The sequence below is a fragment of the Chiroxiphia lanceolata genome, chromosome 2 (assembly GCF_009829145.1).
Source record: "Chiroxiphia lanceolata isolate bChiLan1 chromosome 2, bChiLan1.pri, whole genome shotgun sequence".
NCBI classification, from domain to species: domain Eukaryota; kingdom Metazoa; phylum Chordata; class Aves; order Passeriformes; family Pipridae; genus Chiroxiphia; species Chiroxiphia lanceolata.
Genome location: NC_045638.1, coordinates 19217831 through 19234892, shown reverse-complemented (window position 1 = coordinate 19234892; position 17062 = coordinate 19217831). Strand labels below are relative to the sequence as shown.

The following is a 17062-nucleotide window of genomic DNA, read 5'->3' as shown; positions in this document are numbered from 1 at the left end:
GTGCTGTTTGGGTACGTGCATCTGGACAGATCAGGTAGAGAAGATATATGGTGCAAAATGTTCTACACATAGACCACTAGAACAAAGCTTGTGAGGAAGTAACATTATGTTGTAGTTTCAGACTGAGAGGAACCATTTCTCGTATAATGTTGTGTAATGGATACAGTGTACATTTTGAACAGCCAGTGGTTTCCATGTTCTTCATCGCTCTGTCCTACCTGTGATACAGACAGGAGTCTGGAATTGATGCTGAAGTGTTTCGAGCCTATGAGTGGCTCCAAAAGTCCATGAGTGGACTTTTCTGATTATGTGGAATTGCCCTTTTCTCCCCTCACAAAGTAATGGGCACCTGCTGCTGTATTTCCCTACTTGTGTGGCAGAGGAGCCATAGTGGAGTGGCATCCATGGAATCCCTGGTAAAAGAGATCCCTTACTTTTCCGAACAGCTACAGGGCCATGGGCCCTCATTGTCTCATGACTGGCAGCAGTAGCAATGACTTCTGAAGGAGGAATTCATCAGAGTGTCTTCTGTTCTCAATCCAGGCATATGCTGCCATTTTGAAATCTGTTTTAGGCACCGAGGAGATGGAAGCTAATGTAATTTGTGACAAAAATAGTCTGGCAGGATTTTCTAGAAATGTGGCTCCTATACTGTGTTGTGATTTGGCATAGGGGAGTTCAATATGAAGTTTTGAATTGTACTTGAGGTTTTTTCTGCTCCACCGAAGGATTTACAGGTTGAGTGAAGCCCTTAGCATAATTTTTTATTTGGAGTAAGAATGAGTGTTACTTGGTGAAATTGTGAATAATCCAGAGCATCTGTGGTTGAAGATGAGGAAAGGGGAAAAAAGGTGTGGAGTTATTTGCTTCATCCAGAGTTTGAGGAGTAGTTAGTGCCTAAGAAAGCAAAACTCTGAGCTGGAGACTCTGAACAACTGGCGCAAGGCATAGACCTTACTAAATAAGTAGAAAAAAGTACTAGGAGGTATAAGAAAGGGGGATGTCTTTATTTTGTGAATAGCATTTGTGTTTATCTGATGATGCATGATGCTGGGAGAAAATTCCAGACAAGCCTGAAGGGTACAGTATCATTATTCTACCTTTGCCCAGAGCACGGATGTGTTGCAAGATTACTGAGATGGACAGGTGTCACAGGGCAAAAATATTTTTCTAGCATTATGTTCTTATGATTAAATCACTTGTGGGGTGATACTCCTCAAATTTCTCTTAGCTGACACAGAGTTTCCACAAGCTCAAAGATAGCACACATTTAGATGAGAATTAAACCTCAGGATTAACTTTCTTACCCCAAAAAAGATTTGAAAGTGTGCAGGTTTCAGAAGATGAAGAATATCTGAAGTCATTAGGGTTCCCTTCTGTACTTGCATGATTTGGTAAAAGAAGTATCAATTTTTTTTTAGTACAGCAGAGTGCATCTGAGGCAGTTAATTTTCTCCTTTTGTGCTTCTGGTAGAACTACTTCTCTGCACAGACAACAAGCTTTTCCATGTCCTTGGTCTTGGATCCAGATATTATTTTCCAACATGTCTGTGTACCCCTCAGGAGAGTTTTGATAGCAGGGTACAATGATTGATTTTGATAGTACCTCTACAAAGTCTTTAAAACTTCCATTTCTCATTTTTTCAAGTTAAAACGGTAGGACAGAAGTAAACTCACTGTGGTAGTCTTCTGGCACAGGAGAGGGTGGCACCTGGATTGAGAAAGCAGAGTTTTGTTCCTGAGGCAGTGGAAGATTAAATATCATAGAAAGACGGTTACTGAACTCCACTTGAGTCACAGTAATTTCTCCTATTCCCAGATAGACATGCCCTGCAGATACTTCAGGAGTGGTGTTCTTACTTTTAAAAGCTAATAATACAAAATGTTTTATCTCTAGTGTTCCTCACGGTACCTCCTTGGGAAGTACCTCTCTGGCTAGACTCTGCTTCCTTCATAAGGAACTTTTGGGAGTGTAATGTAGCTTTTGTTCAGGATGTCTTTCTTTTACGATGGGTGAGAGAAGGACTGACTTATATATTGGAATGTAGGAGGCAGAGAACTGGCTTTTGTACCAGCGGAGAATTGAAACGAAGCCAGGCTACATGCCCAGACTCAAAATTTAGAAGTTTTTTCTCAGTATGGTAACATAAAGGAAGCCAATGTATCAACACTATTAGTCTGATAGGAGTGCTTAGTTACTTGTGTTAGATGGTCAGCCTTGTGTGAGTCACTGATGCCCCTGCTCATAGTGCTTTCAGTAATAAAATAATTCTTGTAAATAAGAAAGTACTATGAGAAACATCCAGATGTTAAACAAAATGATTCCAAGATATTAAATATCTAAATGGTAAACACAGCACTATACTGTGAATATTCATAGTCCAGGTTCTGTAACTTTAGCCATCCACTGCAGTTGCAGCAGTCCAAGGGATTGCTGTAAAAGATTAGAACATAATCCTTCCACTCTTTTAATCCAACAGAGGAAATAGGTAGATGCTTAAAAAGTTACTCATAACTGAAGAGAAAATAGGCATAGAATATTAATATTTTAAATTATTTATATTTAGGGAAATCATATGGCTCCACATGGCACCACATACTGAGATTTTACACAATTATGATGATTTCTGTCAGAAACTCCTTGGGTAACTTCAGTTTTTGCTAGTCCATGATCTAGCACTTTTAACTAAAAGCAACTCTGGGAGAAAATAAGTCATAGGACAAAGAAAGCTAAGAGGGTTTTTCTAGCCTTGTGTTGGAGGGGAGTTTTTAAAGGGAGCTGCTTTGATGGGAACTTTTTGGAAGACATGTCCCAGCTGGAAAAGTTTGCAAATGATGTTAGAGATCAGATCACTGAAGCGAATGATAACAAGTTGATAGATGGTATCCAGCCCAAAATTTTAAAGCTTTTTATGTTAAATGAGCTCATTTGATAAATGTAGTGTAAAATTTCTGGCTTAAAACTAATGGTGCTGGGAGCTTGGAAGCTGTTTGCACTTGTTTTGGTGCTCGTAGGTGTTTTGAAAGGGGCGATAGAATAGGGAATAAATAATAAGATTTAAAAAATTGCCGATTGTATTACATTATGCAGCAGTTTTAAAATAAGGGCTCACTATTTGTGGCAAGGGTGATACAGAGTGATACAGGGTGATCTGCGAGTGATACAGAATTCATCTCCAGATTCATATGCTTGAAATAAAAATTTTGGTGTGTACACAGAGTGAAATGTTGGAGCTCCAAATTACACCTAGTGGAGAGCTAGTCAATTGGTGTAGAAAGCTTGCAAATTCAGAGGCCAACTTTAGAACAGAGATGAACCTCTAGCCCTTCACTAAGACCCTAGACACAGAGATAGTCTTCAACTACATCTTGAGGTACTTTCTGCTGGATTTCTGCCAAAGAGGCAGCCCATCAATATAAGCTATAACCTGAATGAAAGCCCAAACTGTCTCAACAGAAGCATAGAACTGGAGGGATTTTGGAGAAAGACAATGAGAATGATCAAGCCTGTGCAAACCTTTGTACAAGAAATAGCTTCACAGGTTAGGACTCCTTAGCCTGCAGTGAAGACTGTTCCATGAAGGTTGATGGTGGGATATATTAGAGATCTCCTGGATTATAACCGACATAGAGGAGAGGGTAAAAAGGGAGACATGGTTCACCACTGCAAGTGTGAGAGGGCATTGAACAAAAAGTGGCAGGCAGCCGTGAGAATACAGATGGATACCTTTTTTACACCAGTGCCAATCAGGGAAAGTGATAGTCATGGAATGAGAGCTACTAAAAACCTAATACATAAATAAAATTCTTCCCCTTCCCGCCCAGTAGAGGAATGCAAGAAGCGAGAATGAAGGTCACTATGACCAAGACTAACCAGGTCTCTGCCTTCTTCAAATTACAGGGGGGAAAAAAGAGAAATGGAGGTTTTCAGGGTTGCTACTACTTTTTATTGCTGTTTTAAATCTGTCAGCAGACTGCAAATTGGAATTCCTGGGCAAGGCAGTAAAGACTGCCCTAGTGATATGACAGGTCTCCCAGCTCCATGTCCAATATAATTCCTAAGGAATGGTGTCCCTTGTCCATGGAGAAGGGTCATCGTAAACATGATGTCCATCTTTGGGGTGAGTAGACACACTAATCCTGTATACTGAGTGTTGTGCCCCATTAGACACTAAATACATGAAATACATTTGGGGCATTGAATTTTAATTGAGTGCCTTCTGTCTTGTCTTTGCCAAAGGACTATTTGAAGCTGGCAGTTTTTGTCTTACACTTCATTTTTGCTGCCGTGTGGCCATCTGTGAGGCCAATGGAGTAGGCAGAGATGAATCAGAGTGGCAAAAAATAGCTGCTAATTTTAAGGTGTACCAGTTTACTTTCACTGGCACACGAGCATCTGTGATGTGAAGCAGGTCTGTCTGATACTGGTAGGATGGGAATGCTGCTTTTGTGTCCATGCCAGTTTATGCTGTTTTAAAATGACAGCCTAAGAGCTTAGTTTCCACTAGTTTTGGAAGAACTACATTTGTAACAAAATTTATAGGCTTGGGCTATAGAGGTGGCACAGTTTAAAAGTCCATCAAGATTTCTAGAGCAAAGACTTACTAGAAGGAATTTCAAGTTGCTAGTTAGAAAAGTAAGTTTAGGGCAATATTACATGCCTCTTGTCTGACTCTGTAGATGCTATTTTTAAAAAAATTGAAATTTCCAGCCTATTTAAATGTTTGATTTTTCTATGTTTTAAAGAATGAATAATGTTGTTTTCTGCTTTCATCATTAACACTATCTGAACTGCTGTGGACATTAAACTCTAATAGTATGCTTTAAAAATTCAAACTGTTCTGGTTTTGATCTTTGTAAAAGACATGGGTACTACTATGGACCTGCACTTCTTGTGTGTGCCGTGGTTTATGCTATGTTCTACATATCATGTAAGTAGCATACCACTGATCCAGCATGTGAGACTTCACATATGATCTCATGTTTCAGCCATTCCTCAAGCACTGACAGAAAAAAGGCTGACCTGAAGATATTCACTGTGGGACAATTATTGGATTATCGGTCAGAAGGTCCCTCCATAGGGAACAATGGTTCCTTACATACCACTTCAGTGATCACTGCTGTCATGATTTAATGAACCGATTGTTCAATGTGAAGCAATTTGGAGAGATCAGGTTTTGTACTTCTGCAGCAAGAATGTCAAAAGCCTGTTGAGGGAACATTCTAGCCAATCTGCCTTGTTTTCAGATCTCTGCTGGCATGATATTGGCCCAGGGTTTCGCAATGAAATTTGAAATTTGACACCTAAGAGCTGTGCTCCAACAGGTGCTCCAGCAGCAAGTCCCACTGCTGTGAATAAGCAGAGACAGTGATGGACAGCAAAGAGTGGGTAGCGGCAGTGCCAGTGCTGCCTGTGCAGGCAGACTTGCTGAGATAGAAGGTGCGTTTTCTTTGTCTTTCTCATCTTTGGAAGCGTGCAAGTCTTCCAGAAATCTGAGCAGTCTTGGTGTGCTCCTCCTCCTTTACCTGTGCAGGAACGAAATGGCAAATGTTGATCAGCGAGCTGAGGGATTTATCCAAGATCACCTGCAGGGATATAGGATTTGGACTGGGATCTCCCGGTCCCGATGATCTTCCTCACCACTGAGACATCCTCCTGACTTAAAGACTGCCAAGATGGCTTTGTCCTTCCCCCAGGTGAAATGCCAGATCCACTTGTAGTTGCCTCCAGAGCCTTTGGTATTCTTTCTGGCATTTTTCTCATCTTTGCCATCCCTTCATAGCAGCCGTTGAGCAGAATCCTTGCAGACAAGTAGAATGATATTCAACAGGTGGAAGGAGGTGTATAAGACATGCAGTTCATTCTCTTGTTTTTTCAGACTGTACAGGCAGCTTGGAATCCCCAATGCTAATCACCTCTGAGTGTAAAGACGTCTTACTGTTATGACGTGACTGTTTATCATTGAATTGTACAATAACTATAGGAAAAGTTCTGTATTTATTTTTTCCTGTGCGGCCACTTTGTCGAATTTGCACACATCTAATGTAGGTGTATACAGTGTCTCAAGTGATAATTTGTGTCCCACTGATTATAAGAAAGTCTGGAGGAGTAGATCATATATAGATATATCTATAGTTAAGTAGGACAGTTATTACTCATCATATATGATAGGTTCTGACATCATTAATGTTTTAATGGCTCAAAGAAAGCTTTCAAGGGAATTAAATTTACCTTAAAATCCACTAATGTTATAATCCATACCAAGATGAGCCTGCAGTTTGAATGCAGAGAGTAATAATATTGATCATTATCACTGTCCTATGCTTCTACAAATTTACTGATAATAGGAGTTTGATGTGATTTACTTGGGAATTTAAATGTCACTGTACCCATTTTACAGATGGTGAAACTATAGCAGAGAGTTTGTGAAACACATCTAATTAAACTGAAAAGTTAAATGAGTGGGTATCCCTTTATATAGTCTTGATAAAAAAGGTTACTTCCTACTTTATTTAGTTAAACTGCAGTATTTGGGATTCCAAGTACTCTAAAGTGTAATTTGAAGTCTGTAGATGTTGTTAAGCTGTCATTCTTACGTTGTAGAATGGCTCCTGTCTAAAAGAAGGGACTGCCCTTTCTTCTTCTGTCAAGCTTATGGAGAAAAATGAATGTTTACACTCAGCTTAACAAGAAACTGCATGAAACAGTATTGAAAGTATTTTGGTTTTTTGCTTTGGATGACTGTTTTTTCAATTCCTTGGATCAGAAATGTGTTAGTTGTATTTATCTGGGGTAATGTAGCATATCTGACATTTATTTGTTTGATTAGCCATGAATAACTGTAATTTTAATAAGAGTCCTAGCATGTTCAATATTAGACTTAAGCCCTGTCTTATGGCAAATACCAGTGTTTGAATATGCTAACAGAAATGTTTTTCTACTCCTTGAAGATAGAGTACTTAATGTAATTGGTAAATCAGATGATACCTAGTACTCCATTGTAATGCTCTACTTTACATGTAAATTATATTTTGAAGTACCATATTTTTTCCCAGTTGTGATTAATCCTTGAAATAAAGGGGGAGGGGGAAGTAGCTAGTTTCTTTTTAATGATAAATTCCTCCTTTGGGAAAGATTAACTATATACAACTTCGTTGAGTTTAGCGATTTGCAATGAATTGTTGAGTTGTCTGTGGAGACCAATTCTATTCCTTCAGAAGGGTGTTTGTCAGGTTACATTGTGATCTCTTTCTTTAAAGGAAAGAAGTTCTTATGTCTCTATCTGTGGCAAGAGATAGTAAGTTCCTTGGTATTATTTGAACTTAAATAAATCTAGCATGTAAAACAAAGCTGTAATATGTTTGATAAGTGGAGAAAAGAGAGGGAGAAGACAACTAACACAAAACATGCTCTTATTTTATGTGGTTTTGGTTTGCATGTCAAAATTTCAGATTGTGTTCAGTGTTGTGTGCTCTGTTCGCCTGTCTGTCACATGCCCTTAGCCTGTCTTTAGCACTGCTGGTTACCCTGCCTGCTTTTCCTGCTCTTTCCCTTTTTCAAATTGTACATAGATACTAATGACTTGATAAATTTTGTTGGAAGACCTATTTGTTGTCTTCTGAACCTTTTAAGTCCCACAGCAGAAAGTGGGAAGGTGTGGTAACACCTAGCTTAATTCCTGCAAGTGAGGGGAAAAATATCAATGCAAGTGTTGGGGCTTTCTGTGGGAAAATATGATGATTCTTGCTAGCTGAATCTATTTTCTGTATGGAGTGGGAAAACAGTCACTTGGGAGTGGTACTGGGCCCTTCCCCAGGAGTGGAAATACCAGCAGAGAGTGCTGGAGCAGTGATATAACAGTGTGTGTGCTCAGAGATGCTGCAGCCTTCTCAAGGTTATTTGGTGGAAGAATTTAATGGATAACGATCAAGTGCAACAACGTCTGCATATTGAATCAATTTAGCACGTTGTGCAGCAGTGTCATGGCCTTCCTTCATTCCAGCATAAGAAACAAAAAATGGTTTGCTAGCAGTGAGAATGCGTGTTGATGTTCCTTCTCATGCCAAGTGTTGCACCATGTGTGTGATCTGTAGCCATGTGGTGGGTGGTTTGGTTTGTTAGTTTTTTGTTTTGGGTTTGGTTGGGTTTTTTTTGCTAAAACTGTACTGAGAGCTGGCATTCGAGCTAGAGATGGTGATGAATGGAAATGCTCTCCATCCCTTTTACTAAAAACTATTGAAAATTAGTATTGTGGATGTGAGACTGAAGGGAAATGACAAATGCACCAACCAAAGGCTTAAACATTTAGAAATGATAGTGTATTTTTCCACTGACTGGAAGAATATTACAAATGTAAATAGACCTACTATAACCTCTTTTCCCTTCCCTGGGTTTTGGCTCTATATTTCACAACTGTGAAAGTATTTGGCTGTCAAGTGAATCATGTGAAGTACAAGAGACAAATAACCTTTTGTCCCACTCTCTCTTCCTCCCTACCTTTCCCAAAATTGCAGCCACAGGAATAAGTCTTCAGGCTGGCCTCATCCTTCAGGGACCTGGAGCTTGAACCAGGGGACACCTTATGGGTGGGAGATGACGGCAAACAGAGATGGAAGAGATTACTTCATCAGGTAAGTGGGCAGTGTGAACTGTGCAGTGTGTAGCACAGCACTGCAGCCCTGCTCTTGACTGTATTGCTTTGGAATCCTAATTTCTGTTTCAGACCTACGTGGTTAATGTTTAACAGCTTTAATTTATGGCACAGGGATAGCTTAGACTGTACTTTACTGTGCCTTGCTTTAGTACTTAGTTATTTCATTTACTCAAGAGAATGCTGATAATATAAGGACCTGTAATTCTTTGAGGAATTACAACAAAGGTCATTAAAAAAAAAAACCAACCATGATTAAAGAACGAGACAGAAGATCAATTTTGATTGATCAGTTCTGATTCAATGACTGATACTTACACTTCTCCATCTCTGCCATGTGAAGTCTTTTGATTTGTTTATTATATTCATTATACTGGTACTGAGAAAGTGTATATTTTGATCCTGTGTAGTAAGTATTCAAATTCTTAGCTTTCCCATAGTCCTTTAGCTCTGAATTTAAAGGTTTGCAAAAAAAATGTCATTGTGAATGATGTAATTTTAAACACAATTGACTTTTCTTTTCCCATTGAAAACTGTGCATAATTATTCTTTAAAATCACTGAGATGGCTTGGATACAATACAATTTGCTGTTCTAGCAAATGTACTCTTATGTGGCTTTGGAACATAATCACTAAAAAAGGGTAATGGTAGTGAGTTAGCAGAACAATTGGCTGATTTGCAATCATCCCATTTTTAAGGTTAGAATTTTTATATTGTTCCCATGAAGGTTTTTTTTTTTAATTATTATTTAATTTTTGTCTTTATCAGCCTATTTAGAAACTTGCAGGTGCTTGGAAAAATCATGGATGAGAATTACAATTCTTTCTTTTACCACAGAGTAGAAGGATCAGACTTGTTTTTAATTGACAGTTAAAAGTCCTTAATTCTCTTAAGGTCCTTCATCTGCAAAAAAAGAATTGTACAGCATAAGAAAGGTTCCCTGTTACTGTGCTTTCTCCTCATACCCCTTTTGCCCAGGGAGCGTGCCTCAGCTTCCTAGGAGGCATTTGGTTTTGGAGCCAAAATAAGATTTGTAGCAGTCTGGTGACCTGCAGGCTTTCAAGATTTAGAGCAATTTCAGACCTGTCCAAGTTGGAACAAGTTGTCTGGGTTAATGAGGGCTCAGAAGCTGACTCTGAAACGTAGTTTTCTTGCTTCATCAGGTGTTTGTCACACTTTGGATGTCTGTAAGACTCTGGCTATAATGCTGAACAAGCTGTAGCTGAATGCCAGGCAGAATATGTGTATTAACACAGGTTTTCTGCCTGAGCTAGTTAGGCTTGTCAATAAGTGTAGGCGAGCCTCCAAAGTACTGTGCAAATGTGAGATTGATGCTTTGTTTATTCAAGGTAGTGAAGGGACCTGCACACCTTGGATGTCCATGTTTTCTGCAGACTGTTGCTATGTTCTCCTCTGTGTGAATGAGATTCATTTAAAGAACTAATGTCCCGCTTCTGAGGACAGGCACCACATTTGATTCTTCCTTTTTTCTCACTGGTCACAACACTGCACTTGTTGTGTAGCTGTAAACAGCTGTGGCTTACAAAATGCAGTGCGTTAGTACTCATTTATTTTGCAATTTGAGAATGTTTTCTAGCTCTCAGTAGCTAATGATTATTTTGTTTATTTTTTTTTAATTCATTTTAGTACCTTAAAGTGTCATATCCCTCTCTTAAATTGTGAAAACTGCATCTAGGAACAAAAATCCAAGTCAGAGTGTGCCAAATTATGCCTTAAGTAATATTAGGCTTGTGGTTGTTTTGTTGTTGGGCATTTTTTGTTTGTTCCATGCTCTTACAAGGTGCTTGTTTTCCATTATCTTTTGGGCTCTAGTCTTTCTTCCATTTTTCTCTGTATGTGGATAGCAGACCATGTGGAAAAATATAATCTGCTTTAAGGGGTGAAGAGAATGAGGCCTCTGAGGAAGCTGATCTGTAGAGGCCTTTGATATTTTGTGCCAGACTTTCTAACCCATCAGAATTCTCTGAGCAGTTTTAGGTGCAAGTTGAACACCACTACATACCTGCACATTGTGTGATTGATTTATAGTACATATTCCTATATCAAATGTTTTAAAGCAACAGCATTGGCTATAGTGTGTGCACCAGGCATGCTTCTGGGGTAGTAATGCATCTTACGTTAAATGACAGTCCCCTGGGGTACATTAAAAGCCAGTGCTTTTGGAAACAGAATGAAATCAGGAAACCATTTGGAGCCACGTACTGCTGCAGCAAATCACCAGCCGTCCACCTTTACTAGCGAACATCAGCCCAGGTAGCTACTACAGTGTGACTGGGTATATATATATATATATATCTTGGTTTTAGAAGAATGAGCAAACCTGAATAGACCCCGTGACTTCGCCAGCGATTCCTCTGTGGAGGTTTATAATACTTGTCCTCACTGCTGTTTGTCTGAGGAGAAGCTCTCTCTGGCTTTCAGAACAACTGCTTTTGCAAATACTACACGAAAACAAAATTTAATTTTCTTTCCTTCATTTTTTTACCCCTGGATTTTGGGAATGACGTAGTGAGGTGGTTGTTGACAGTTATGCCTATAAAGGCAGGAGAGAGATCAGCAAGAGAGCATTTCTTATTGTCTCCAAAGCTTTTTATAGCCATGCAGATTAATGAATTGCATCACACTTAAAAAGCAATTCAAATACTTTGCTTGGTTTTGATTAGAGATGTATAAACCAGGTATTACCACAATGCAATGCATGGATTCTGTTACAAGGAAGTTACAAGGAAGTAACATAATTCATAGCAACATTAACTGCTTTTTAGTTAAATAATTTACTTTGGGCCATATGTACATTTCCATTCAACTGCAAGCAGACATACTGTAATTTTGAAATTGTGGGAGGAATAGAGAATCCAGGAGAATCTTTTGGGGAAATGAAAAGCAATTATATAGTGTCGGTGCAAATGCTTTAAGGCGTGAATGGGAAGAGATGTTTATTCTTTCTCCTGAAGCAAATTTGATTTCTTTGAAATCTCTGAAAGCTCTTATGACATGAGCTAATCAGGGCCAGCTTCCATTGCCAGGCAGTGCTTTTGTAAAAGTGTGAAAAGAGCCTCTTATCAAAATATTTTCAGATGTTACTATCAATTCATTATCTCTCCTGTACAGATGGCACAACCAGGGTCATTTTGCAAACCTCTAAAATACTTTTTCTTAAGTTTAGACCATGGTAAATTAAAGTTTCAGAACTTCACCCATTCCCTTTTAGCTTACCACTTTCACTTGAAATAGCCTTATGAGAAAAGTAATAAATTTCAGTATGGGAGGGTGGCAATCATCTAGTATTCTTTCAGCATGTTTCTGTACTGCACAAGCTGTATTAAACTGGACCTTTAATATGAAATAATTTGAAAATGGTACATTTAACCACTTTAAAGGCCTTTTTTACTTGCATTTATTATATACATTGTGTAATATATGATTATGAGAAATTCTGTAATGTTAATTTGAATAAAAACATTACACTTATTAAAAATGGTTTTGGTGTGAATATAGGGCTTCAGGGAGATAGCGTGCGAAGCAGAAGGTTTTGACTGATTTTGTCCACAAAAGGTTTAGCCTCATGGCAATTTTGGCTCCTAATTTTAGGAGCTATGATCTTATTGGTTCTTGGATCTGTACATTTTTGTCCTTTCCTTTGTGTCAGTCTTGCTGCTTGTCAGACCTGGAAATAAGTTGACAGAGGCAAATAAACTGGCAAAAGCTAACAAACAGTCAATCTTATGGAGAAAACAAGGAATTTTATGTCAGCCTAGCTCCCTGAGCTAGTCCTTTGCATGGTCTGAAGTTGCACCATAGTTTAGTATGGAAGAATCCTCTGAAGGTCAGCCTGTCCAGCCTTCTGCTCAGAGCATGGCTAATGCCAGGCGATGAGCAGCGTTGCTGCCACGCTGAAATGTCTGATTGATTTTGGAACAGAGTTGCAACAGAGTTGTGCTGGCTTAAACTTCCCTGCAACTGCACTTTAAGGTGTGAGTTGAAATAACATTTGCTGTCTTGAAAAGTCATACCTTTTGGATTCCTATTGTTGTTTAATTCTTAGGGAATAAGATACTTTGGTATTTTTGTGGATCTAGTTTCTGTCATTCAAATAAAAAACAGAGAATGCAAAATCAGTTTAGGTGAAAGAAAGTGTAGCCCTTCTCATGTGGACTCAAAGCAACACTGATTCCACTAAAATGTAGTTAGTTATTAGGCTCTCAAGACAGAGGGATCTGTTAGGTCAGCTTATTGCCATATCCTTGTTTGCAAGAGATGCTATTGGCTGTGTTTATTTTACTTTACTCTTTTCACTGGTTATGTTTACGTACTCTTGCTACTGCCTGCGGGAGGATGATGGGAGCTATCTGTGTTACCACTTTAGTTTGCTCCCTATTTCACTCCAAGGACCCTGACCATCTGTACTTTGTGCATATTATCTTGCTTCTGTGCTTCAGTTTGGACCAAACTGAGCAAACAGCTGGGATTCTAGGCAAGAAATTAAAGGAAGCACACCCAGAGATCAAAGCCTGCAGCATTATTACCGCTTGGCTTGAAACCACAGGTCAGTCTCCAGAGTGCACAGTAGAGCTGGGAGAGAACCACTTGTCACATATCTTTCTGAACCTTGTTGTTTCAGTATGACACGGTTGCTACAACGGTTGAAATGACCAGGCGACCCACTTAGTGGATGAGGGAAAGTCTGTGGATGCAGTCTACCTGGACTTCAGCAAACCCTTCGATGCCATAGCATTCTCATGAAAGAGATGGCAGCCGCCATGGCTTGGACAGGTGCACTCTTGGCCGGGTTAAAAACCCAACTGAATAGCCAGGCCCAGAGAACAGTGGTGAGTGGTGTCACATCCAGCTGATGTCCAGTCGCTAGTGGGGTTCCTCAAGACTTAGTATTGGGGCCAGTCCTGTTTAGTATCTTTATTGAAGATTGATATGACATGAGGAGATCGAGTGAACCGTCAGTAAGTTTGCAGATGACACCAAGTTGGGCGGGAGTGTTGATCTGCTGGAGGATAGGAGGGCTCTGCAGAGGGATCTGGACAGGCTGGATTGATCAATGGGCTGAGGCCAACAGTAGGAGGTTCTGTTAAGAAATACATTCAGTGCAGATAGCTTGGTAGACTGTAAGGGTATAAAAGCCCAGGGTTTCCTTTGTTCGGGGTCCCTCCTGGGAGGCACAGGCTTGAGCTGCTATTTTGTTTTTGCATCATGATTAAATTATTTTAAGGATCCAGATGTCTGAGACTCTGCTATAGGAAACCTGGGGTCCAGCTGGTAAGGAAAAATGGTCTGACTGTGTGAGTGTGGTGTATGTAGCTGTAAAGGGGCCTTAGTCCCAGCTTAGGTGGTGTGATTGTCGGAGTGACTCCTGAATGGCTGAAGAGAGAAGTTTCCTTAACAGTTTAACAAGTCCAAGTTTCTGCATCCTGCACTTGGGTCACAACAACCCCTATGCAGCACTACAGGCTTAGGGACAGTGGCTGGAATGCACACCAGTGGAAAAGGACCTGGGGATGCTGTTTGACAGCTTGCTGAACATGAGCCAGCAGTGTGCCCAGGTGGCCAAGAAGGTAAATCCTGGCTTATATCAGAAACAGTGTGGCCAGCAGGACCAGGGTAGTGATTGTCCCCTGCACTCAGCACTGGTGAGGCTGCATCTCAAACCCTGTGTTCAGTTCTGGGCCCCTCACTACAAGAAAGACATTCAGGTGCTGGAGCATGTCCAGAGAAGGGCAGTGAAGCTGGTGAAGGGTCTAGAGACTAAGTTATAAGAGAAGAGGCTGAGGGAGCTCGATTTGTTTAACCTGGAGAAGAGGAGACTCAGGGGAGACCTTATCCCTCAACTCCCTGAAAGGAGGTTGTAGCAAGGTGGGGCTTGACCTCTTCTCCCAGGCAGCTAGTGACAGGATGAGAGGACCAAGCCTCAAGCTGCACCAGGGGAAGTTCAGGCTGGACATCAGGAAGAATTTCTTCAGGGAAAGAGTTGTTAAGCATTGGAACAGGCTGCCCAGGTGGAGTCACCATCCCTGCAGGTATCCAAAAAATGACTGTATGTGGCCCTTAGGGCTATGGTCTAGTTAACAAGGTGGTGATTGGTCAAAGGTTGGACTTGTTGATCTTGGAGGTTTGTACGTTGTACATGCCTGTTGGTAGTTTAGTCCTGTCTTAGAATATTTATCTGGGGTTTGCTCTGTTGGAAGGTTCTGAAAACCATCAAAGGATATAAATAAAATATAGTGAAAACCGTGATTGTTGTTACTGTGTTGTTCATCTTCCTAGGTTTTGAAAAGACTGCTGTTATTTATACCTTAAGACTGCCACAGTACATAAGGCCATAATGAAAGTTTGAAGTCACAGGAGCCACCTTCTACCCTGTAGGTATGATTTATTGCACTTTATTGAGTGCATTCCATTCCTTCATCACTAAGTACAGAAACAATGTCGACTAGATTCACTGGGAGATTTATGTGGCATTCGCAAAAATATGAGGAACATGGCTGCTGATGTTCCGTCCACAAGAGCACTTGTGACTTGTGCAGGGTGCCATCCCCCTCAGGTGAGGGATGTGAATGGAAGCAGCTGTGCGCTGGTTTAATGCCTCAGTCCAGAGGCTGACTGCTGTATGCCTCTTTGGGCATCTCTGCTCCCAGGTGAGATGCCAAGAGAAAAGGCAGTGGAATCACACTCTCTGGCCCACTTATTCCCGAGTCCCTAAAAGGGACATCCAATGAGATTGAATGGCAGGCACTTTAACAGTGATAAAAATAGTACAACCTATATAATTAGCAAATAGAACTCTCAGCTACAGGTTACAGTAAAGCCTAAAATGTTTTATAAGATTCAAATGTGTATTTGCAAAGTACATTTGTAATGAGACATTCACTATTAAATTACATAGGATTTGAAAAAAATTAGAGCAGATATAAAATCTTATGTTTCAGACAAGCGGGTGAGTCAGCTGCTGACTGCCTAGGGCTAGGACGAAACTTCCTGTATTAATCAGGTTATTCTATAATTACAAGGTTTCTTGCACCTTCCTCTGAAGCGGGTATTGAGTGCTGTCAGAGAAAGGATACTGGACCAGGAGGACAACAGGTCTGATTGGTATGGCAATTCTTGATTTTTTCTGTCTCTTCTATGTTTTATTTTAAATTCCCTTGTCTCTAATATGGAGTGTTGTTATGAATAGTGTGCTACTAGAGAAAGAGTGCTACTCTGCTCCTTTCAGACTGCATACAAATTTGCTTTCTGTTACTAAGGGTTTGACCTGCTCAAGGACAGGATCGTATGGTGGAAGGGGGAGTGGGGCTAGAAGACATGAGCAGCAGCAGGGATGCACAAATGCAAGTGACTGTTTAAAGCAAACCTGAATAATTAGAAAGGGGAAGAAGGAAAATTATATAGCAACCTGTTTATGTCAGTGGTTCGCCTAGAGACTACTCGGGCATATGGTGAAAAAGAAAGTATTGCTAAATCAACCCAACCTCCTGAAAAGAAACAATGATTTAACAATTGTCTGTCCTTCACAGAGTTGTTCCTCTAGCCATAAATATCGCAGTCATAAATATCACAGACAAAGTGATGTTAATACTGACTGGGATAAATCATTGCTATAATGGAGGGAATGCTAGCAAGGAGGTGATGGTTTGTGGGGTTATTTTATTTTAACTAGAGCATGGAAAAAGGGATAGTTCATTGCACTGTAAGGCAGTTGTACCTAAGCTGGTTAGTGTGCAGTAACTCAGGGGCTAGTCACAGCAACCTGGTTCCTTCTCGATCTTCTTTCTGGCTTGCCCTTTTTGAGTCCCCTCTGCACGCACACAGAGCTCTCCCTTGCTGGACCGAGAGGATTTCTCACTGGAAAGGTGAGGGGAGTTATACAAGAAGGTATGAACATGGGTGAGACTACTCAGAAGAGAAGAAGTTTTTGCTCAATCATTTGCTTTGGGTTGCCTGGATGTAATTATACCTAAGCGTAGTACAGGGAATCATACTGTGGGCCTCTGCTACAGCAAATCAGTGTTCCTGAGCTAGTCCTCTGTGTTTTTTTCAAACATGAACTGAATGGGGATGCCATGAAATTGAAAGTATTGCATCCAGAACACTGTTACTCTTGTGTGCTTGAAGGTGGATTAGGAAGCAGAATAAAACTTCTGGAGCAAAACCTGTATAGAAAAAAAAATCAAAGTATCCTAACCCAGAATCATAGTGTACATTATCATAGAGAGGTGCAAAGATTAAATCCTCATTATTGTTGGAGAACATATACTTCTAGGTAGCTGTTTTGTATGGAATAGCAGCATCTCATCTGTGCATTGCAGCATGTAAATGCTTCTGTGGAAGCATTGCTTTGGTACACCAAGCTACCGTTCCCGGAAGTGTAAAACAAATC

General features: G+C 40.2%; 1 protein-coding gene across 1 annotated transcript in view; it reads left to right on the top strand.

Moving 5' to 3' along the window:
* The first annotated feature begins 8518 nt into the window (after window positions 1-8518).
* The window catches only part of FRMPD4 (FERM and PDZ domain containing 4), a 112792-nt gene continuing 104248 nt past the window's right edge, over window positions 8519-17062 (top strand). Inside the window, 1 exon segment of the mRNA XM_032679964.1 lies at window positions 8519-8631. Coding sequence (XP_032535855.1) covers window positions 8610-8631 — 22 coding nt within the window. The 5' untranslated portion in view covers window positions 8519-8609.